Source organism: Brachyhypopomus gauderio, unplaced genomic scaffold (genome assembly GCF_052324685.1).
Source record: "Brachyhypopomus gauderio isolate BG-103 unplaced genomic scaffold, BGAUD_0.2 sc68, whole genome shotgun sequence".
Taxonomy (NCBI): Eukaryota; Metazoa; Chordata; class Actinopteri; order Gymnotiformes; family Hypopomidae; genus Brachyhypopomus; species Brachyhypopomus gauderio.
The window spans coordinates 983,159-1,005,607 of NW_027506889.1; the positions used below are offsets into that span (position 1 = coordinate 983,159).

Consider the following 22,449-nt stretch of genomic DNA (forward strand, 5'->3'; position numbering starts at 1 on the left):
CCCCTACATGCTGACCAATGAGCAGCCCTGGTCACAGTACAGCAGGCCAGTGCCTGAGATAATTAAAGCCTTTGTTGGCTCTAGCCCTTCCACTGGGTTTCCAGGGCTTCTGCCTATGTACAGATGTTGCTCTCTGCTGAAGTGTGCCAGCAAGTCCAGGAACAGAGAACAAGGGACACGCTGCAGGCGGATGTGCAGCAGAAGTGCCTGGTGTGTGTGTGTGTGTGTGTGTGTGTGTGTGTAGATGCAGGGTGTGTAAACTACAACTAAGATATGGGCTTTTACTGAAGAAAGCAAGGGTTCAAAGGAATGCAGCTATAGTTCCACTGGTGAAGAACATTAGCATCCTCCATTAACGTGATCAGTGTGCACGTCGCTCTGGAGAAGAGTGCCCGTGAAGTGCCTGACCCATCCTGGTCCCAGGATAGAGGCAGAGACCCTGCTGGATCATTTAAACTCATTCTACTGGCCAGTTCTCACTCTGGTTTTGCTGTTGGAGTATTTACATCTTGACCTTTCTTTCTGTGACACAGTCACAGAATATTTAAAAATGCAATACATAAGATAAATGTGTGTGTCCGTTCTACAGGGCTGTCTCACTCCCCGTGTCTACCTCTTTTCTCCCTCAGAGCAGGCTGTCTCACCCACACCACACTCCTATGTAGCATAACATATGATGTAATTTCACCAGGCCTCAGTGGTACCTCCCAGGGGGAACACAGGGTATTAAGTGCCCTATTAGACTACTCATAATGATTGCAATCATAATCATGTGCGTAAAAAATGGATGAGAAAACAGAGAGATCCTTCAGCTGGTGTGAACATGTCGTTGGCTGTTGCTGATTAGCCTGGCTCTGGTGCTCCTCAACATCGCTGTAATATGGGGCTCCATTCATCACGGCCCTTCAGAACGGAGAACCGTTCTCCTGGGGGGAGGGGGCTGGACTGAGCAGTAGCTTCACCATCGGACACTGATTTTGCTTCCTTAACTCCAGTTTATCGTACACTGATCTTAGGTCCAGGTGTTGGAATTGATATGAGATGAGAGCTGGCATTTCAAGCATGCATTTAGAGAGACTGTGTGTGTGTGTGCTCATGTGTGTGTATTTGCATGTGTGTGCTTGTGTGTGTGTGTGTGTGTGTGTGTGTGCTTACGTGTGTGTGCATGCATGTCTAGTCAAGCATGCCAGACCCACTTCTACATTAGGAGGTCATTTTCACCCCTAATTACCCATATCTCATGCAAGCCACTGAACTCCTTTCCTTCCTGATTGGTTGGTCTCTGCCATGCCTGAATGACACCACACTAATTGGACTCATCATTCAAGTTAATGAGGGCCTCTTGGAAGGGCCAGAGGAGTAGTAGAAACCAAAAGGAGCAGAATGAGCTTCAAAAGTGACTGATGCTTTTCACCAAAATCACAACACAAATGCTTATGCTTTGGTCAGTTATTTACATCGGTGCTTATAGACCAATGCGTGTGCATGTGGTCAACTTCAAATAGCCTCACGCTTTAAAGCATGTGAATGGTTGCACTGTCCTCTGCACAAACTTTGTTTAAAGTAACATGTAAGTTATGAGCACGTGATTTTGAATGATGCATGTGCATCTCTGTATTCTTGCGGCCTTCTGGCTACTTGTGCACTGCCTCAGAGCCCAAACCCTTCAAAATTAGCCAACTTCATCTTGCTGCATTGTTTTGTTCTGAAGTGAATTTCCTCTTGGTTTCTTGATTGGAACTGTGCACCCCTCCCTCCGCTTATTTTCTTTGCCAATCAAAGTCCGGCGTATTATTACTGGAGTTTGGCCAGGAGCTCAGTGCCTGCCAGTCAGAGTGTTCTGGACCTCACGGGAGTCCCTACAATAACATCTTATCACAGGGAAGGAGAGCACGGGGCTCGGGCCCACTGAGAACTGGACTTATAAAACAAACAGGCAGGATTACGTCGGGCATGGGGACGGGGGAGGGGCTTCACACACACACCCCCCGCCCACATCACAGCCCATCGACAAAGTGTGCTGTGTTCATCCTCCTTGGCGAGCCTCGGACAGAAAGTTCTGAATTAATAAGTGTGTGACCACTTTACTGATGTGAGCGCTTTAATAATGGAATAGTGTTGAAGGGAAGCAGAAGAGTAATGAAAATGTGTGTGTGAGTGTGTGAGAGCGAGAAACCAGCAGGATGACACAAGTGTGTGTGTGTGTGTTTATAAATTACCTTCCAACAATGTCTCTTTTCTTCTTTTTCTTTTCTTTATTTTGCAGCCAGTGGTGATGATCTTGAGTCATAAGATGTTTTCTGCGAAACTGCTGTTATGCACGAGACATTACTGAGTACATTATGTACAATGAAACGTGAGTCAATGTCTGACGTGTGAGTTGCGTTTGCTCCTCCAGTTTAAAGTTCATGTTCTAGAACGTGTACACACACATAATTGTGTACACACACACGTACTGTTGATCTGAATTTAATGAATGCATTTCCACCTTATTTGTTATAGGGATTTTTAAATGACCAACACGTATTTACACAAAGTCAAACCAATCAACCAAAAAAAAAGCAGTAATCAGGTCCTAGATTAGAGCTGTGGTTGGTTGAACCTCCATGCCATACTAGATGTAAAATGCCGTTCATAAACGATCACAATATCGTTGTTTGTTTTTTTAATGTTTGATTTGATGTTTGGAGCAGATTTTTTGGTCAGATTTTGTTCAGATCAGATTACTATGCATGTGTTGTAATTAAGAGGCTGTTTTTGGGTCAGTTCTCCATGCCTTCTCTATGTATTTATCATTGAACATGTCCATTAGTGTGGGGTTAGTTTTCGGTACTTTGCAAAGTGCTCATGTCAGATAAAGCATCTTCACATGAGAGAAATTACTCCTCATTTCCTCCTACATAACATAACATTACATACCTTTTCCTTCTCAAAACTTAAAGAAGTGCATTCCCAAAATGGACATGCATCCTAGTTAACTAGAAATGACCTTGTTTACCTCTTGGTTCTTGATTTGATGCACAAATCTTGTCTGATGAGAAGCTTGGTGTTATTGATTTAGACCTGGTGTCAAAGTAGTTTTCATTCAAAACAGAGGCGTAATCTTGAAGTCGTTTTGCCACTCCTCCTCCTGTAGGTGGAGGAATTTCCCCCAAATGTAAACTTTTGGCATGATTCACACTTACAATAGTGCAAAACTCATTCAGCTCACATGACAATAAGTGAACCATAGAGTGTGGCAGTTTCATGCAGCCAAGGGAAACCAATTATGACAGTGGTATGAGTAGATGATCATTCAGACACGTCATTAAAAACATCACGAGGTTCTACAGGATCACCATATAACAATTTCCCATCTTCCATGAATTCAATAATTAACTCCATTAAATACACACACGTCGATTTAATGTGTTATGTACACAATATATTGTGAATTGTAGTTTTAAATAATGTTAAAACCGGCTCCACCTATTCCCATAAATGCTCCTTGCTGTAACTGATTTCTTGAACGAAAGTACCATTAGTGAAAGTAAAACAAGGAAATGCTAATATTTTTGTTGTGTTTAACTGTTTAGGGGCAGGTTATGTAAGACCACCCCACGAGCCTTTCTCTTCACTTCCATGCTGAGTTCTTGGAACTCTTGGATAAGTTCAGAGCATAGAACAAGACAGGAAATCTTATGAAGGAAGTCTTTTACTAGAATTATTCCTTCCTGAAGGAATTCACATAACCACAGGAGAGCATCAGGAGGAAGGACACTGACTGTTTTCATTTCTATTTAACTCCTAGTCCACAGATCTCAATCTTGTCCGATGAGGCACCAGCACTCTTGCATGGTGGGCGTACGTGTGAGGAACTACACGGACTTCAGAAGATAGCAGCTCTAGTGAAAACACATCTTTAGAGCAAGGCATATAATAGTCATTCAGTCATTCATCAGAGTATACATGTTTTTATCATCTCTTAGTACCGTGCCCCCTCCCTGAATAGCCTCGGGGCCTCTTTCCCCTCCTCCACATACACACACAAACACACTCACATTCATTTTCTCTAAGTAGGTTATAGTCGAAGAATGCGTCAGTTTCCTCCGAGGCAGTGAACCAGAGACTTTTGGCAGAGCATTTGGGGCCCGACGTCATAGCGCGTTGCGTGTGGCACTTTTCACGAGTAAGCGATGACGACGTGACGTGAACACTGAGAGAGCACGTCACCTCGCTGTGCCTCAGGCCAGGCCGGAGACGGCTCTGAGCCTCCTTACATTTACATAATCACCGCCCTCCTGCTTTTATTAAGGCTTTCATCCCAAAACGTCCCACCCTGCCTGTTATGTTACCCTCGTATTACCCGCTTTCACACTGACAGAGGAATGCATTCCACAGCCCTGTGTTCTTCTGTCTGAAGTGTTACAGAGTGGAAACCTGTAGCGCAGGGCTGTCTTGCAGCTGCAGGGCTGTAGTCTTCAAACAAGCCCCGCCCCCCCACGTCCTGTCCTACCACATACCTGTCAGAACCGGGCCTGGCAAGGCCGCTTTTCCGGCAAATGAACACACAAAAAAATAATCAGCTTTTGTTGAAGTGCCTCCTTATATCTTTACAAAAGACCTTTAGCAACAGCTCTAAGTTGAAAATAATTTTCATAGATGTACAGTACAGATTACTGACCTGGTAAGACTTTTATTATTATTTTTTTTTACAAAGCAATTGTTTTCAAATGACATGCCAATGAACTAATGTACTGAATGAATTAGCTGACTGTGACTAAAAGTGTGTCATTCATACTGGGTGAATGTTTAAAAGTTGTGCAGATCTAGTGCTGCAGCATATTTACGACTGTACATCACATTCAGCCCAATTATAAGGTCTTTAACTCCAAATAAGCTACATGCGTGTTTAGTGTGGCTGAACATGTAAACAAAGGAGCAGACTAACAAAGTCATGGGATCCATGTGTAGGTGTTTATGGGTAGGCGTGTGTGGGAGCGTTTGTCTTTATTTTATTTTTTTGACAAAAGTTCACCAAGAACCTTAGCAACTGCTCTAAATGTCATAATTTTAAGATGCACAATGTAAATGAGTGCATGTGTTAGTTGATATTGTACATTTTAACCCATTTTAAGTCACTGAACGAATATTTGTATAAATTAGGCAAGTGGGACATGAGAGAGAGAGAGAGAGAGAGAGAGTGAGAGAGAGAGAGAGAGAAAATGAGAATGAACAAGATCCTGTTTGACCACAGCTCAGACACTCCCGCACCTTCAGCCTGAAATCTTCTACATTGAGTCGCGTTCTACGGTTCCATTAGCTGTAGGCGAGCTGCTGTAGGCTGCGTGTGCCACCTCCGCCCGCGTGTCCACCTGGGGCGCGTTCGTGTGCCCTGAAGCTTTGCCTCAGATCCGCCTCTCTGGGAACAGGGTTAGACCCATATATAGACATATTTCTGCCTGCCTGGTGGTGATATGGTAGCTTACAGGGCTGAGTGTCAGAGAAGATGATGTAGGAAAAGATGGTGTCACCACTGTGACTCCTAACACTCAAGCATTTCATTCTCCTACTTCCTACTTCTCTATCTATTTACATTTTCAATATTACTTATTCTGACAATATTACTTATTCTTAGTTTATTTCTATGACATAGTACTGACATTTAGCGTATTAATATGACATCGAATTTTTTTGTAGTTTTAAAAGAATCACCAGCTGTGCTGAACATTCTCATTTTGAAGTTATAAAAATATTTATTTGAGCAGTTCAGATGGTCCAAACATTTCTTTTTACTCATTACATAGTTTGATTGAGGTTAGATATGATTCCGGAGGCTTTAATGCCATGAGCTGAATGAGGCTATGTGCGTGTTTGGCACCAGTGAGATGTAAACCAGTGATTCTGAACTGTTCTTTGGCATTGTGAATAGCTGAGCTGATGAAATTACAATCCAAAGATTTACTACTGAGGTAAGAACATATAGCATTAATTAAAGTCAATAAATAAATGAGAACTAACAAAAAAAAGACAATCATGAAAACAGTTTCATACTTTTACATATTTTATACAAGTGATTATTAAATGGTATTACATAAAAACTAAATAAAACAAACAGTTCTACATTAAAAAGTTGCTAGAAGAAGACCAGTATATCTTTTTTTCTTTTGTGTTGTCTTAAAACCTGGAATGGTGAACATTTGAATCTTAGGCAGACCATCCACACATCCTTCCTGTATGAATGCATGAGCAGGAAACTTCTCACAGAGTAAGATTTTCAGTTACTTTAGGCATACAAACTTAACCACAAGCCCAGTGTGGAAATGGAAGAGGCCGTTTCTGTTTGGCCATCCTGATCTGCTCTGTGTGATGTCTGATCTCTCTCCTGAAGCCTTGGGAATGTCTGAGTCGTTATAGGACTGTTGGGTTTGTGACTCAAGACACTGTATAGAAGGGTTTAATCAGACCTTGAGTACACTGTGAGCGTCAGTGCTAGTGTTGGGTCGAGAGTTGCTGAGGTGGAACAGGATTGGAGGAGATTCAGGCAGAGAGAGGCTCGTACGTGTGGAAATGGATCCCTTTAGAGCAGGTGATCTTCATCACAGCTCCATTCAGGCTTTCGTCTGTTATAATGCGCATCATGCCCTCGGCGATCAGAGAAGGCCTAAACACACACACGCATGCACACATTCATTCATTCACTTAAGAGAATACACAGCACGTAGCACTATTCAATCTCAACTTTTCATCCGTCTTATCAGATTTCAAGAGCTGTCCAGAACTAATGTGGCCCTGTGTACACTTTACAATCAGGCAAAAGTCTGGCTTGGAGCTTATCTTTACTGGACTCTTGCTAAAACAATTGTTGAGGACACACAAACCTGAACTTAGCCAAGTACACTTGTTTAAGCAACACCAGTGTAACATACAGAATACAGTATGCAATATAGACATAAAGTATATTGTATGCAACATAGACTTAGAATGCATAGTATGCAATAAAGAAAAATGTATTAAATGCAAAAGTTTTGAAATTATTGTCCTACTTTACTGAATTGTTATTTTTGGTTTCAGACAGAGAACCACAGCAGACAGTCAGAAAAAAAGTGGAAGAAGTCAAACCGGTACTGCATCAGCCAGCGCTGCAATAGTGGTCAACCAAAGACTATCGGATCATATGTACTGGTGTGGGTGCACTCACGCTATGTAGGGTTACTGTTGGACAGTTCAGTCTGTTTCTACCGAAGCTGTTAGGCCAGCATCATACATCTATAACCATATCAATAACCATAACTCTGAGGGCTGAAGGGGACTTAGGGAGTCAGGCAGCATCGGCTGAACCAGTCCAGTACAGTTGAGTCCTGTTCAGTACAGTCCAGTGGTTCTCATGCCTGCAGTGTGTGCTTCTATAAGCCACACCCTAAACTGTCTTTACAACTTAAATGCTATCACTATTATCAGTGCTCTCATAAATAAATAAACTGTCCTTCTGACTTTCCTGCACTCTGTAATAAGCAATATGGTCCAGATGTATTAACCAATCAGGAAATGTTTCTACAAGGAGGTAGTCTTCTGGCCTGCCAAGTATTTTTCCCATGCATGTAGGGAATTGAAGGCTAGCCCCAGTGTTTGGAGTCTAGAGCTTTGTTCTGTGCGTAGGTGGGATTGTAAGAAGGTGGGACTGTTCTTTGGTGGCTGAGGAACAGTTGTAACATTCATTTCAACTGTAATAATAAGCCATGAGTTGAATCAGGTGTGGAACAAGCTGCTCTGGTGAAGAGGGGAAGTCCAGGGGTGCCATGTGAAAGAGGAGCTACTTTAGACAAGTGCGTATTGATTAATCTGCCAAGACTCTGATGGTATGGGTGTCTGCATAGAACTTCGAGCTACCTCTATCTCGCTCTGCGGTACCACATGTCCACATCAATTCTAAATTCCAGGGATGATTGTAAAAACAGAAGTGCAGATGACATTTGACCCAGAAGCCCTCCTTTGGTCCATCTGGCAATGGACACAGATTACCCATTTGGTCTAGGACACTGTAGGCTCCGTGTAATTATGGCAAGGCAAGATTACGTACATAGCACATATCATGCATGAGGCAATTCAAAGTGCTTTACAAATAAACATATAAAAGACAATTAATTATAATTGAAACAGAAACATTTCAAACATTTTAAAAGTTTGTTCCTTAGGATGCCTATAGAAGGTTACGAATAAAATCTGCAGAGCCCTGTTCTAGAAATGCCCTATAAAATAAGACTTTCAAAATAGGTCAACTGCATGCACAGAAAATAACCTTAATGTGGACACAACTGCCCTGGTACATTCATTTAGCCAGGTTACTGTTAAGAGCAAGAAATCAAGTCCTTGATCTGCAATAAAATCATGTTTATAAGAAATCTGTTACTGAGAAAAGATGAATAACCTGTGTGTGTGGTTTTATGATATGTGACTCTACATAATGTAGACTAGAGGAATTTACTGTTATTGGTGCACACGCTATGCTTTCTCTATTGTCGTCACAGGAATGATAAAGATTTTGGACACACAGGTTCCAGGCATGTTCTTGCAACAGATATGGGTGTGGTCATCACTATAGCAGTAACTATCTGCAGCAGTGTTATTAGGACTGGGAGAATATGTTGTGCCATCTTCTAGTTGAACAGTTGAGGATGGGTGGCATTTCTGCTGATTAGATTAAATTACTGATTTTGATGGAAACACTCCATTGTCATCATTGCTGATGAACACTGGACAGAGTCTTCAGCCGCACATTGTCCACTCATTTTGCAACAGTTATAGACCCTAGCAGCAAGGGCCCTACAGATTCATAGGCTCTTGCACCATTAGAAGCACTGCAGTTATTAGAACTGGGTGAGCATGATCGACTTTCTGCCCTTTGACCAGTGAGGATGGGTGGAGGTTCTCTTGATGGCATGTTGGGCAAGCAAAGGAGGGCCTGGCTCGTTCTAGGGCGAGGTCTGGTGGTAGGAGGTGGAGGTGAGGAAGTAGAATCAGGTAGAGCGTGATAGATGCTGACCTGGGGCCTGGTTCATATGGAGAGGGACAGTCTAACTTCTCCAGGTTCTCTGGATAGTTCAGGTGAAGGGACAAGGGAGTTGGAAAACAAAAACAGCATACAGCACTCATCTGAATCCTCCGTCTGCAGCAGCTGATGCTATCTGTCATGGATCCAATCTAGTGCCTGAGGCTCTATCAATGTTTGTGGGGGAGTGTTGTGGCTTTGGTGTGATGCTGATTTCTTTCATGATTGTAGGAGGTGATAACCCCCCCACCCCTGTGCAAGGGCACAAATGAATGAATTCCTGCATTTTTAGGAATGTAATGAAGTAATCAGGTTTGTTATGCAAGGAGTAGTGTCAGAAAATCTATATTTCAAAAAAAAAATTGTGGCGAGAGAAAGAAGCATGTGAAGAGTGAAGTAAGGTCTGACAGGAACGCTGTGGAGGCGTGTCCTACAGACGCAGGTGCAGAGACATTGTCTCTGAGGACAGACGAAAAGAACCAGGAAGCAGACAAGCGTGTGCAGGGCAGGGTGATGCACTCAATGCCCGGAGCTGCCTGACTCTCCAGAGAGCTTGTAAAAAGGGAACGATATGTGCGGAAGGACATGCATGCTAATATCTGCTGTCCTGGCTTGGAGTGAAATGTTGTGTGTCCTATACAAATGAAATAAAGTTGTAAAAGTCAAGTGTTCTGCATAGGAAAACAAATGGCTGTCAACGCTCTTGGGTTTCTGTGGCTGAAGGTACCAGGCAGCGACCTGCGTTTGAAGCAGCCTGTCCCACACACGAGTGGCTTCGCTGGGCTCCGCTGGCAGGCGTCCTCACAGACCTCCATGTTTACACCAACACTGGCTGCACACTCAGGTTCTTGCATGTCTGGGAACTGCTAATCAGCTGTTGCGTCTGCATCATTCATGGTCATGTCATGAACCTCAACGTTTAATTACGGTGGCAGTTGCAGGTGATGTAAAGCCTTTAGTATATGTTTCAGTGGCTTATGTGTTATTGCAAATGCCTTGTAATAAATCACCATTAGTAGATGTTGTAACTGAGGTTGTTCAGATGAGACAAAGTTCAGTTATGAGCTGACAGTACACAGGAAGGCAAGGAGCCTGTCTTTCAGGAAGAAACGAACCCCACGCAGAGCTCAACAGCCAGGTGCTTACGTAAGAACTTACTTCAGAACACCGAACTTGTCCATCCTCTGCTTGAACTCATCTTTGAACTTGACGAACTTGCCCATGTTCTCCTCGTGCTCGACGGTGCGGAGCAGCTGGGTGTCCACGAAAGCCGGGCACAAGGTGTTGATCCTCACGCCGTAGTGTCCTTGCTCGGACGCGTCCTGCCGAGAGAGAGAAACGAGTCTAAACAAGGTCGGAGCAAATAACATACACACCACAAAGAATGTGTCAACACGCAGACGCAGACGCATCACACAGGCGGGGTGAGGGTGATGTTATCGGTGAGCGGCTGCAGTCACAGATACACTGTCTCCCTCTCTCACCTTTAGCATGTGAACTCCATTTGAGGTGAATTCACAGATTTAGGTAAATTAAGCTGTTGCCTTCACTTAAAGCATGCTGGTAGTTTGAAACATCTGAACCCACTAGGAAGACCTTTTTTATTTAGCAAATCTAATACAACATTTTCCTGCATTGGTATTTATTATTCAAGAACACACTGGTTAAAACTGAATCATCAATGTCATTAATTGTCAGGGTTTTATGAGAGGCCAGTTAGACCTGATCAATTAGGTTTATCAAAAACCAGTTAGTTTGAGCCTTGACACATCGTCATGGCTACATGCATTAATTTAAAAAAGTGCCTCTGTTGAAAAATATTTTCCAGCTGTTTGTAGCTGTCAGAGAAGCTTTGCTTAAGGTTGAATTCTTCTCCTGAGTGTTGAACTGTCTCACTGCCAAAAATCTCTTAATGGGCTCAGCTTGCTACACGGTATGCTGTCTGGCATATAATGTCTGCAGTATAGTGTCTATATAACATCTGTTGTATAGTGTCTGCTGTGTAATACGTGCAGTATAGTGTCTGTATAACGTCTGATGTATGCCATCTGTATGTCTGGTGCCTTCTGTATGATGTCTGTATTCCTTGCTGTTCTGGTGTCTATTGTGTGCTGTCTGTGTGCCTGCTGTCTGGTGTCTTCTGTGTGGTGTCTGCTGTCTGGATGTTGCCTGTTTCAGAGCTACTGGCCAGAGCCGGTAGGTGAAGGTGAAATCGGGCACTCACAGCCAAGGCTCTGGAGAAGCCGATCACACCGTGCTTGGTGGCTGTGTACACAGGCTGGTGGGGAGAATGCAGGAATGCTGATGTAAAAAACAAAACAAACACAAAGATGAATTACTTCCAGGGCACACTAAAGGCCTTGGGCTACAGCGCGCAAATGCACAATACAGGATGCACGGCTTAAATATGACACAAGTTGCAGTTGCCTGTTAAAAGCTACTAAAGAATTTACTGTATGGTTTTATACAGAGTTTACTACAGTGGTTACTACAGTGTTTACTACATGGGTTACTACAGGTCCTCTTTGGCTTAAGAGAGCAGGGTTTTCAGCTTTGCAGGGGCTGCAGTGAAACACCAGCTCTGACTCCCAGCGCCTCCGTCATGGAAAATCCAAACCTGCCAAGTCTGAAGATTTCTGCTCTTCCCTTTAATTCAGCATGAAATCCCTGTTGGCTGCAGTGTTCAAACCAAGTGAACACAATGGGGCTATAGATCATTACTCAAAGCACTCCACTTTACAGCCCAGGACTTTTATGGATAAATATAAATGCATTGACCAGCATTGTTTAGATATTCTCCTGTTTCTACGCTAGACTGTAATGGCCTTACGTTTGATCAATGCATGGTGTTTCTCCTATCGTTGAACTGTAGTGCTCCAGTTACAAACCTTGAGGCTTTGACATGATAAACAACTTTACAACCTTTTCTAATCCTGAAATTACTACTGGAGACATGCAAGATCTGTGTTTACAGTTACAGAGCTCCCTGTGTGATGTGTGTGAGGGAGCCTAAATCAAATGTTTACGAGACTATGGGGACTAATCCTCATGCACACAATAGGATCCTGTGTCTTGCGTGTTTCTTTCCTTCTGAGGTGCTTCAGGCTCAGTAAGCTGCAGGTTATGGGTTAATGTCAGGGCTTGAGGTTGTTATAAAGAGTAAACCAAACAATGAGGAAATCCCTCGGGACGTGTGCGGGACATGTGTGGGACGTGTGAGGGACGTGTGCGGGATGGTGTGCGGCATCGAGAGCAGGGTAAATGTTGGATGGCTTGCAGGGACTGTATGTGGGGTAGTGCACTGTGTGTGAGATTGCATGTGGGCCGTGTATTGGGCACACAAAACTGCTCTTCAATACTTATGACTGCTTAACTCTCCAAATGTGTCAAATGTCAGAATGTGCAGAGAGCAATGTGTATGCGCGCATGTGTGTACACATAAAAGCCTTTATGAAAACCAAAACCGGATTTCCTCACAGCCTGTGCTAGGGACAACACTGTTTCTCTCTCAGACCATTTGAAGGACCTTTCTGCCCGCGCCTGTTTGAACTTGCCTGAAGCATGTTTAGAGGGAATGTTTCGCTTCGTCTCGTTTGAAAATCCAAAAGACGTGAAGCTGAGGTTAACACCCTGGTGTACTGAGTCGCGGGGCTGTGTTTACAGCCTCTGAAAGACTGTACACAAAAGTCCAAAATGCAGAAGCAGAGTACCGTGGGCCTCCAGGAAAAGCCACAAGCCCACATGACAGACAACACTTCTTCTTTTAGTTCAGAATGTAACTTATAGCACAGAACAACATGGCCAGTAGTTAGGTCACAACATGCCAAAGATAGTGAACAGATAAAAAAAACTGGAGACAACTGAGCTGGACCTGATTTAAGTAAACTGTAGCTACAAGTCTTCAACAATTGCTTCAGTGATGTTTATCTGTGGTTTGAGAGGCCAGCAGCTGTCCTATAAAATAAAAAAATGCTGAAAAATAGCTATGTCCGAATAACAGCTGTGTTTAAATGAAAGGATCCAAAGACCTAGAGAAGCATTTCTGTCAAGCTCAGTGTGTAAGAAGACAAACAGCAATATTTAAAAGCCATATTTCTCATTTACTGATGACAATTACAATTAAACTTACTATATCATCTATCACCACCACCACCACCACACACACTTCCCATTAACCATTAGTCTGTGCTGTATAGAGTATGTTTTTCTGTGGCCATTGGCACAAGAGCATCAGAGTGTAACCCCTCATGTTGCACAGGGACAACAGAAATCCCTGATTTACAACCTCTGCTTCATTTTGTCGCGACCTTCAGGGAACCCAACATTGGGAGGTGTGTCTATAGTTCATACACATTGAATTTGCGTTGTTATTTTCTGGAGGCACCAAATATCGAGCTACAATACCAGTGCTGCATGTGAGTGAACCTCACAATCGGGTGGCTAGATCCACAGAGCAACAGACGCCACTTCTGTTTGAGACTGAACAGACAGTTCCAGAACAGAAAATGCTGACACATACCGTTCAAACACTGAAAGTACAAATCACCTGCCTCCACCTGGAAAAGCCGAAATTGCCCATCGCATCCTTTGCGCTCTCCACCTTGCACAGGTATTTGCTTTGGGGACAAAACAGCAGAGAGCGCACCCCTCCTGAACATGAGGACCACAGCGCCCCCTGTGTGCAGGAGGATTAGAGCCTCTGTGTTACGTCTGTGCCACAGGCCACGTCTCCACTGGGACTGGGAACCATGCTTCACCTGCTGAGGTATCACCAAGCTAAGCCTGCATCTCAGAGATGGTAACGTTCGCTAATCTCCAGAACAACAGTCTGATTTAAAGGGTATCACTCTGCTGTCTTCAGCTCTCTTGAAGCAAATCAGCAGAGACAAATAACAGGCATAAAGAAAAATCTTGTTTCACCAGAAATCTTTGTATATTTACCCTGATGGCCTGCTGCTAATAGACTTTGGTCTGCTGTTAGCATGGTAGTGTCTGACTATGCTCTCGTGTCAAAACACATAATCTCCGGAGTGTTAAACATGTCTAGAACAGCCAATTGATTTCACAATCAGCACAGTAATAAGTGCACCCTGTTTAAAACTGAATAGTGTATATCAGGACAAAAAGTGTTTTCTCTATCAGTGATGGATTATTGACAAATACAGAAAGAATTTTTTTTTTTGGGGTGGGACAATCTTTTTCATTTTTCTTTCAGAACTGCAGTGGTCACAAATAAACACTGACAGCAAGCACACAGTCAAATTACTCAAATTACCCATATTATTAGGTGTCGTATGTGATTACAGTGATTACCTGCCATTGATGACACGTTGATGATAACACCTCCTTCCTTTCCATACTCTTTACTCATGTGGTCCAGTGCTAAATATGTGCCCTTTATAACAGACGTCTGTAATAGACACGTATAATTAAACACAGCATATATATATATATATATATATATATATATATATATATATATATATATATATATATATATATATATATATATATATATATATATAAGCATCACATCCCATTTGGTATCTTATTCAAAATGAACTGTAACATATCATGGATTGTAAAAATATGGCCTGTAGAGTCCTTGGTCACTGAGGCTCGTAACATATTTCTACACCTGTCATTCATCTTGTTCTCCAGCTCAGATGGCAACATCCAGGCTCGTGTGAACCACACAGGTGCTGCACACTTGCATCCACGCCTTCCTGCCATTGTGCCACATCTTTGCAGGCTTACTTGTACTGTCACGCAGTTCTGTGCTTGTGTGTCCATTTACAGTGTTGTGCAGTTCCCCAAATGCGCCGTAATGTTCCATCTTCAACCATAGAGCCCACTCTGGTAGAGCCCACTCTCGTAGAGCACTCTCTCATAGAGCACTCTCATAGAGCACTCTCATAGAGCTCTCTCGTAGAGCACTCTCTCGTTGTTTGCCCTGCTCTGCGGTGCACAGACAGCCCTGCCTAGCACTACAGCACTGTGGGGTTGGTGTATCTCAGCCATGAAACCTGAGCCAGACTAAGTGTGAGGAGGGTTTTGGTATGTGACAGTAACTGATTTATAATCTTAAATGCTAAGCAATGGCTTTTGCACCCTGCAGCAGTAAGTGATCCAGGCTTGGCTATGTAAACAGTGAATCAGGATGAATGCGGTCGGCACTCACAGGGGAGCCGGGCCCCTCCCAAACCTTCGTCCGCTGGAGCGGTGCACTTACAAGGTTCACTTCGATGGTCTTCTCCCAATTCTTCTCATTGTTAATTCCAGCATTGTTGATCACAATATCCAGTCTTCCAAACCTCTCAACTGTGCTTTGAAAGGCTTCTGAAACAATCAATAGAAATAAGACAGAATGTTAGAATCGGGTTTAGCTAGTCAGCACTTTGCCCCTCGGAAGCCCCCAAAGGGGCAGGGCAGTGTCTGAAGCCCCTGGTACCCCTCGAAGGGGCAGGGCAGTGTCTGTTACCCTGCTGCCTTTCCACAGCAGAGAACAGAAGGTGTTCCAGTGTCTGGCCGCACTTAGCTGACCCCTGGAGGTACCATGTGCACATGCATGCAGTCCTTCTTATTCTTACTCTTACTAACAACAGACAAATGAGCATGTGAGTGGAGAACAGACAGCGCGAGTTAGAGCTGCAGTTTGCTCGTGTGCTGAGACCAGATGGAAGGATCCGCTCTCAGAACGTTCGCGGAACATTCCGAAACCTCCGCCTGAGGCACAGAGGAACTCCAAAATACGAACCTGAACAATCACACCTTTTTATGATGATCCATTACACAGGTGCTCGGGGGATAAAAAAAGGATAAACAGACTACCTAAGAAATATGTTCAGGCTGTGCCAAACCAGAAAAGGATAAGACATGTTATGATTAGGGTTAGAAAAACACTATAGCGCGCAGCTGGCAAAACAACTAAAGACAGTCCTAGCCTGTACACGCAAGGCACGTTGGAACTCTGATCTAAGATCAGTTTTCCCACGTTCATTATAAACCTAAAACACAAAGCGACCCAGAAGCAGCGCTCTCACCCTAAGATTGTTCATGAATATGGCCAAGTGTGCTCTAAATACGGGCGTCTATTACCTTGCAGTCTTCCTTGGTCTGTCACGTCACACTGGATGAAGATACAGTTGTCTTCACCGTACTGTTGATCCAAATCTTTCTTGCACTTCTCCCCGACGGACTGATTTAGATCTACAAGCGAAACCTAAATAACAGATAAAGTTATCAATGTTGCCAAAGAAGTAAATAATTTTGTTCAAACATCTCAGACAGCGTAGACGCCTCTGCTACGCGGCGGGGAAGACGTAAAAAAATACACACAAAAAAAGTTTTTCTCACAGGTCTAGTGAATAGATACATGTGAGGTTAGACAGATACTCCTCTCAGCTACCAACCTTCGCTTGGTTTTCCAGAAGGGTTTCTGCAACGGCTCTTCCGATCCCCTGCGCTCCACCGGTGACCAGCGCCACTTTACCTCGCAGCGCCATGCCGGACGCCTCATCGGCGCAGCACTGCGCTTTATGTACCATGTCGTGGGGAAGTTTCGGCATCAGGAAGGGGCGTGCAGCTAGGTGCTGTGTAAACTCGGAAAAAAAGCACTATCGGTTTATCTCACCAAGACTGACGTCCTTAACGCTCGAGACTTGACTTCTGCGCACACCCCAACGAACTTGTTGCAAGGGCGACCGCGCCGGCGTAGAAACGCTTACGCGTACGAACAAGAACAGCTGGCGCAGCTCTTCAATGAAGAACGAATCATATGAAGGTGGTCTTCATTCGTAAAGATAGTTTTAACACTCGTTTTCAGCATGAACTTTATTAGACATATGGCAATTATTTACAGATGTACATGGAAGATTATATTTGCGTTTGGCTTTTTCTCACTGGAATACGTGGACTGCTAGTTCGAATTCATATTTACAAAATAAAAATAAAATACATCACTATTGATCACAATACATGCATAACATGAAATATTTTGTACAAAATAAATTATGAAACATCTATTGCATTATAAATATAAGTATCCTTTGCAGTGTGAAGGTATGTACTAATCTACCACTATCAAAGATGCCACCGTAAGAACATGTGGGAACACTGTATTTTCTTCCAAATTATAACAGATAATCCGATAAAATTCTTGTTTCAGAAACTGTAAAAAACAAAAAAAACTTGATTACCACGAAAGCCCATAACAGTTTGAACCCTTTCAAAGTAAATTAAATTAACGAAGGAAAAACATCTCAGTTTCTCTGGTTTATTATAGCCTAACAGAAACTTCGACGTCTTTCCGTCAGTTGGACTCTCCGCTGTTCTCTGAGGATTAAAGGCTGCAATGAATCATGTGTTATTAGTTTCACATCACCTCGCCCGCGAAAATGTGACGAGTGCCGATCTGTCTTTCATACCCACCTTAGTCCAGTCATACCAAGCGGTCTCCTTTCCCTTGGGAAACCCAACTAAGGCTTTCATTCACTTCTGTGGTAAACACTGATCTCAGTCACTTCTTAAAGAGAACCTAAAATTCAGATGTACTTTGTTTACTTAATGTCAGCAATGTATTCCTTCACTTAATACTGTCATATTCTTTCTAATGGAAAGCTTATTTGTATCTAAATTCACTCTATTTTCACTATTCTTTATTCTCCAGACATGCAACTGTTTATTAGAAAGTCAAACAAACTCACTGACTGGTCCCTACTGTAAACGCCCCAATAGTGTGAGACATAGAAAACGTTTTGAAGAGATATTGAGATATTATCTCTTTAAAAAATGCCAAAAGAGTGACACCGCTGCTTCATACGGAAGGCTCGGTTGGTTCTGCCACCAGGCTATTATTTCAGACCACATGCCAGTCTCTGGATCAGCACCGCCCAGTGTTGGCCAGCAGGCACACTAATTTGCCTCTCCAACACAGTTGGACTGTCATGGTTTATCGAACAGTTAAGCCTCCAGGTTTTGCCTGAAATGGACTTGTCAGGATTCCACTGCGTGGACATTACTGTAAAACCGCCATGATCACGCACAGGGAGCAGACAGAGGCAATATGACTCTGTTGATTTTTGGAACAGTGATATTCCCTGTTGGGGGAACAGTGTTGAATATGTGTCTACATGGTCAATATGGGGTAAACATTTAAGCCATGTTTGAGCCTAATCTAACACACTTCCACAGTTAACCTCCTGAAATGGAACACAACACTCCCTGAAACACCTTCTCACCTTCACTGATCCTCTTGACTCAAGTAAAATAAAACATACGTGCAATTATGACGAGCAAAGAAATGAGCTAGCTGTAGTGACGCTTTCATGTAGGTGGATTACATCGGCTGCTTAGGTCTAACTCTATAATGGGGCACAAGGTCGGGTTGTTTTCTGATCTCACGGTCGTAGAACAGCGTTTTATTAAAACAGTGCTGTATTAAAACCACTATAGAATCAACACTGAAAGTAAAGAGCAGAAGATAACCAGACAAAACCGGCCTGTGACATACATGCATGTGTTCCTTTCACATAGGAAGGTGTTGGCCGAGCCTTATGTTTTTTTGTTTGTTTATGTGTGTGTGTGTGTGTGTGTGTGTGTGTGTATTTTGGCCATTTGTGGGGAGGTATCAGAGCCTCAGTGAATTGTCCTTCAGTTGCATAGTGTGTGTGGTCTCACTGTGTGAGTGTGTGAAGGAATGCTGGAAGCATAGCCACCAGAACTAGCCATTCAGTTTAACAAGTCATTTGGCTGGCAGTGTTACATATTCATGTTTGGTGTGGGTATATCAAAGGTCCGTATCTCCATCAGTCAACTGCATGTAGCTGCCTGTCAGCCTGCAGCAGTGCTGGAGGCCCCACCCATCCCATCAGGCCCTGCCTTTAGGGCTTGTGGATGTCCTCATATCGTAAGATCTTGTACAGGACCCAGTAGAAGATGTTGAAAAACAGGAACGCCAGGGGAAAACCAGCACGCGATATGGTGTCAATCTTCTTAGCACGGTCAATGAAGATCTTCCTCATCTCCTCAGGGCTCCTGCTGGCGATGGGGGCGTGGCCAGGCAAACTGGAGACCTGCCCCTGCTGGGCGTTCAGCGCCGTGTGATTGGTTCCTTTGGACATGGTGTTGTCCTTCCCCGTGGCTGTGAAGCTGAGACGGCTCTCTCGCACGTCCTCCTAGGTGGGGCAAGAGAATCAGAAAGACACACGATCCCCAGCACCCACAGAGGGGCTCTGGGATCGCCTCGCAATGCCTGCAGACAGCCTGATCCTCTCAAACAGGAAGTGAGGTTCATTTCATTACAACTTCAGTTCTGCTCTTCCCCTAAATAGAAGTGCACAAAAATTTGTGGCTCACTTAAACAAGATAAATTGTTGTTTAAAAAAAACCAAAATGAAAGAGCAAATATAGATCAAAAACTTAGTCTTAGTTCACTTTACACTTTTTCCTCTTTACCGGGGCCCTGTCACACTCCTGACCTTTAAATCTGTCATTTTGAAATGTTTTCTTTCAGAATGGCTTTGAATTCTTCCCTTTGTCTTACAGTGAGCTGATCTTTTTAGTGGCAGTGCAAACACAGGGATTGAAGAGTTATTGAAGGGGAGGATGAACACATGCATGGCAATGATTTGCATGGACTATACCCCAAAACTTGAAAAGCCCGAGAGCACTAGCTTACTTTTTCCATAACTACACAGACACTATTAACCATTAAGCCGCAATCGTGTCACTTGGAGTTGGAGATGAGGGGGGGAGGGGAGGGGTTCCTCTTCTTCCATGAGTGCAGTCTTATCACAAATGTGTAGCAAAAGGGCATTGTTTTCAGGTCATAGCAAACTACCATTTAAGTGCAGTATAATCCGGCTGGATGGGTGTCACGGTCCGCACATGGGTTTGATGTGTAGAGCATGAAAGCCCCCTTCTACAGTATATGGCTCACATCAGAACACTATTACAACATAATTTCCATAAGTAATCACTTCCAGATTGGCTAATTATCTGAAACAATAAAATGTTTTAAATCAAGTAATACACATGGTTGCTTGAACGTGACTGTGAAAATTTTCAACATATTCAGAATTGCATAGAGCAAGCTGAATGAACATATGCATTGTGTACTGTAACTGCACATGCAGCCAAGGCAGCAGAGGAAATGGGTGTGTCCAGAAAGGGTGGAAGGGGCGTCGGCCTCAGGACTAATAGCTGACATGGGACCAGGTCCTGCAGCATGCGTGGCCCCACACAGCCAGGTTGATGGCTGTGATTGGGGGCGGAGTTTAAAGCATGCATGGTCCTACAGAGCCAGGTTGATGGCTGTGATTGAGGGCGGAGTTTACAGTATGCGTGGTCCTACAAAGCCAGGTTGGTTGAGTCGGGGGCAGCATGTCATAGGTGTACCGTAGGTGTGTCATTACAGCTCATGAACCCTGGATGGCAGTGTTGTGCCAAGTCACTCCTTGAGCTCTTTAAAAGAATGACAAAATACCAGGCCGTATCTGAGCATTTTAGGTGTGTTCGTTTTCACGTCAATCAATTCAAATAGGAGACCCATAAAGGCTTAAATAAATTCTGGATTTTGATTTTGGCTTAGTTTTGTGGGTCTCATTAAATTTTAAGTCATAATTTGTATATAGACATATGATCTTAAATGTAATTGAATTGAAATGAATTTGATTGAATTAACTGGCTGCTTTTTTACACTGCTGCCCAGTCTGTATTTTGGTCTGTCTTCAACACAGCAGCTGTTGTACTTGATTTGAGATTTCATCTCGAGTTCAGATGTGGAAAGAAATACCATTAATATCCTGACCAGAGGCACCAATAAGTTTCAGCCTCAGTTAAGTTCAGCTAGTGAGATGCCCAGAACCTGCATGTGCAAAGCCTTGCAACTGATTTCAGGCCCCCGTGCTATGCCCAGAGCATCTTTGTAGATAGCCCCTCTCAGCCGCTCCCAGAGCGTCTCTGTAGATGCTCTCAGTCTCTCACAGAGCGTCTCTATAGACACTATCAGCCTCTCAGTCTCTATAGTCTCAGTGTGCCACTATATGCAAATATCCTGATTCATCATATTTTACTCATATTTCTTGATGCCATGGGGTGTTAACACATGGTTGTTCTTATCTCTTGAGGACACTAGGAATCCACTGCCACGCCCAGCTGGGTCACACTATGCACCTCAGGCTGGTCAGGGTGTTAAAACGGTATTGTTCTGTTAGGTCAACATTCCTCTTGTTTTATGACATGTTCATGCAGAAGGCTTTGAGCAGGAGGACAGATCTTGTTGTTAATTGTGTCATTGCCAAATCTGATCGCTCACTGGTAACTCAGTCTTACAACAATCCTGTTTTAAACTGCTTAAAGGATACAAAGGTCAGTCATGAGACCTATTATATATTATATAATTGAACTGATAATTAATAATTAACTTTGGTCTATTCTCTGCTGTACACATTAACTAATGTAAATCCTTAAATGACCCAAGCAAGTGGTAACTCCCACAAAGCAGGTTATTGTAGATAAAAGGAAGCGGACTGAGAGCTGAAGCCCCCGACACTCTGCGTAGACCTTTGGCTCTCAGTGGATCTACCTTGTTAGACTTCCTCCTCCTCCGCTGGAACCTCAGAAGCTCCTTGTGTTGCCTGGAGACGAAGTTAACGGCAGCATATTCCAACAGGGCTGAGAAAACGAACAGCAGACATACAGCCATCCAGATGTCTATGGCCTTAACATAGGAGACCTGCGACAAACACACACACACACACACACACACACACACACACACACACACACACACACACACACACACACACACACACACACACATGCATACACACACGCACACACACACGCACGCACACACACGCACACGCAAAACCATACATACACATATGAGCACGCACACACACACACACACACACACGCACGCACGCACGCACGCACACGCAAAACCATACATACACATATGAGCATGCACACACACACACACACACACACACACACACACACACACACACACACACACGCACACACACACGCATGCACACACGCATGCACACACACACACGCACACGCAAAACCATACATACACATATGAGCACGCACACACACACACACACACACACACACACACACACACGCACGCACGCACGCACGCACGCACGCACGCATGCACACGCAAAATCATACATACACATATGAGCACGCACGCACACACACACACACACACGCACGCACGCACGCGCAAAACCATACATACACATATGAGCATGCACACACACACACACACACACACACACACATATGAGCACGCACACACACTCACAGAAACACATGCACACACAGATTCCTCTATTAGAATCGTCCTCCTCTGTTCTAGCTAATGCAACTCTGTCAGCAAAGAGCTGTGTCTGACTGTACAACAG

General features: G+C 43.7%; 2 protein-coding genes across 4 annotated transcripts in view; both read right to left on the reverse strand.

The window, feature by feature from the left end:
- Positions 1–5,715: 5,715 nt before the first annotated feature.
- Positions 5,716–16,726, reverse strand: hpgd (15-hydroxyprostaglandin dehydrogenase). The gene is made up of 7 exons (XM_076989471.1): positions 16,441–16,726; positions 16,127–16,250; positions 15,261–15,367; positions 14,342–14,438; positions 11,253–11,329; positions 10,187–10,350; positions 5,716–6,643 (listed from the first exon to the last, which is right to left on the reverse strand). Exons 1-7 carry the CDS (start codon positions 16,594–16,596, stop codon positions 6,520–6,522), a joined length of 849 nt encoding a protein of 282 aa, XP_076845586.1. The 5' UTR covers positions 16,597–16,726; the 3' UTR covers positions 5,716–6,519.
- A 120-nt stretch (positions 16,727–16,846) lies between these two features.
- Positions 16,847–22,449, reverse strand: part of glra3 (glycine receptor, alpha 3) — a 57,942-nt gene continuing 52,339 nt past the window's right edge. For all 3 annotated transcript variants that reach the window (XM_076989469.1, XM_076989468.1, XM_076989470.1), the window contains 2 exons: positions 21,615–21,764; positions 16,847–19,203 (listed from right to left, as the gene is read on the reverse strand). In XM_076989469.1, the coding sequence (XP_076845584.1) occupies positions 18,910–19,203; positions 21,615–21,764 (444 nt within the window). In that variant the 3' untranslated portion in view covers positions 16,847–18,909. The remainder of the gene's footprint in view (positions 19,204–21,614; positions 21,765–22,449) is intronic.

Bases quoted from the DNA above. Each gene is read 5' to 3' on its own strand.
- hpgd (XM_076989471.1), bottom strand. From the start codon at position 16,596: ATGCCGAAACTTCCCCACGACATGGTACATAAAGCGCAGTGCTGCGCC. The intron at 16,251-16,440 runs GTTGGTAGCTGA...TCTGTTATTTAG, and splicing joins TTCTGGAAAACCAAGCGAAG to GTTTCGCTTGTAGATCTAAA. The intron at 11,330-14,341 runs GTAATCACTGTA...TTTTTACATCAG, and splicing joins CAACGTGTCATCAATGGCAG to CATTCCTGCATTCTCCCCAC.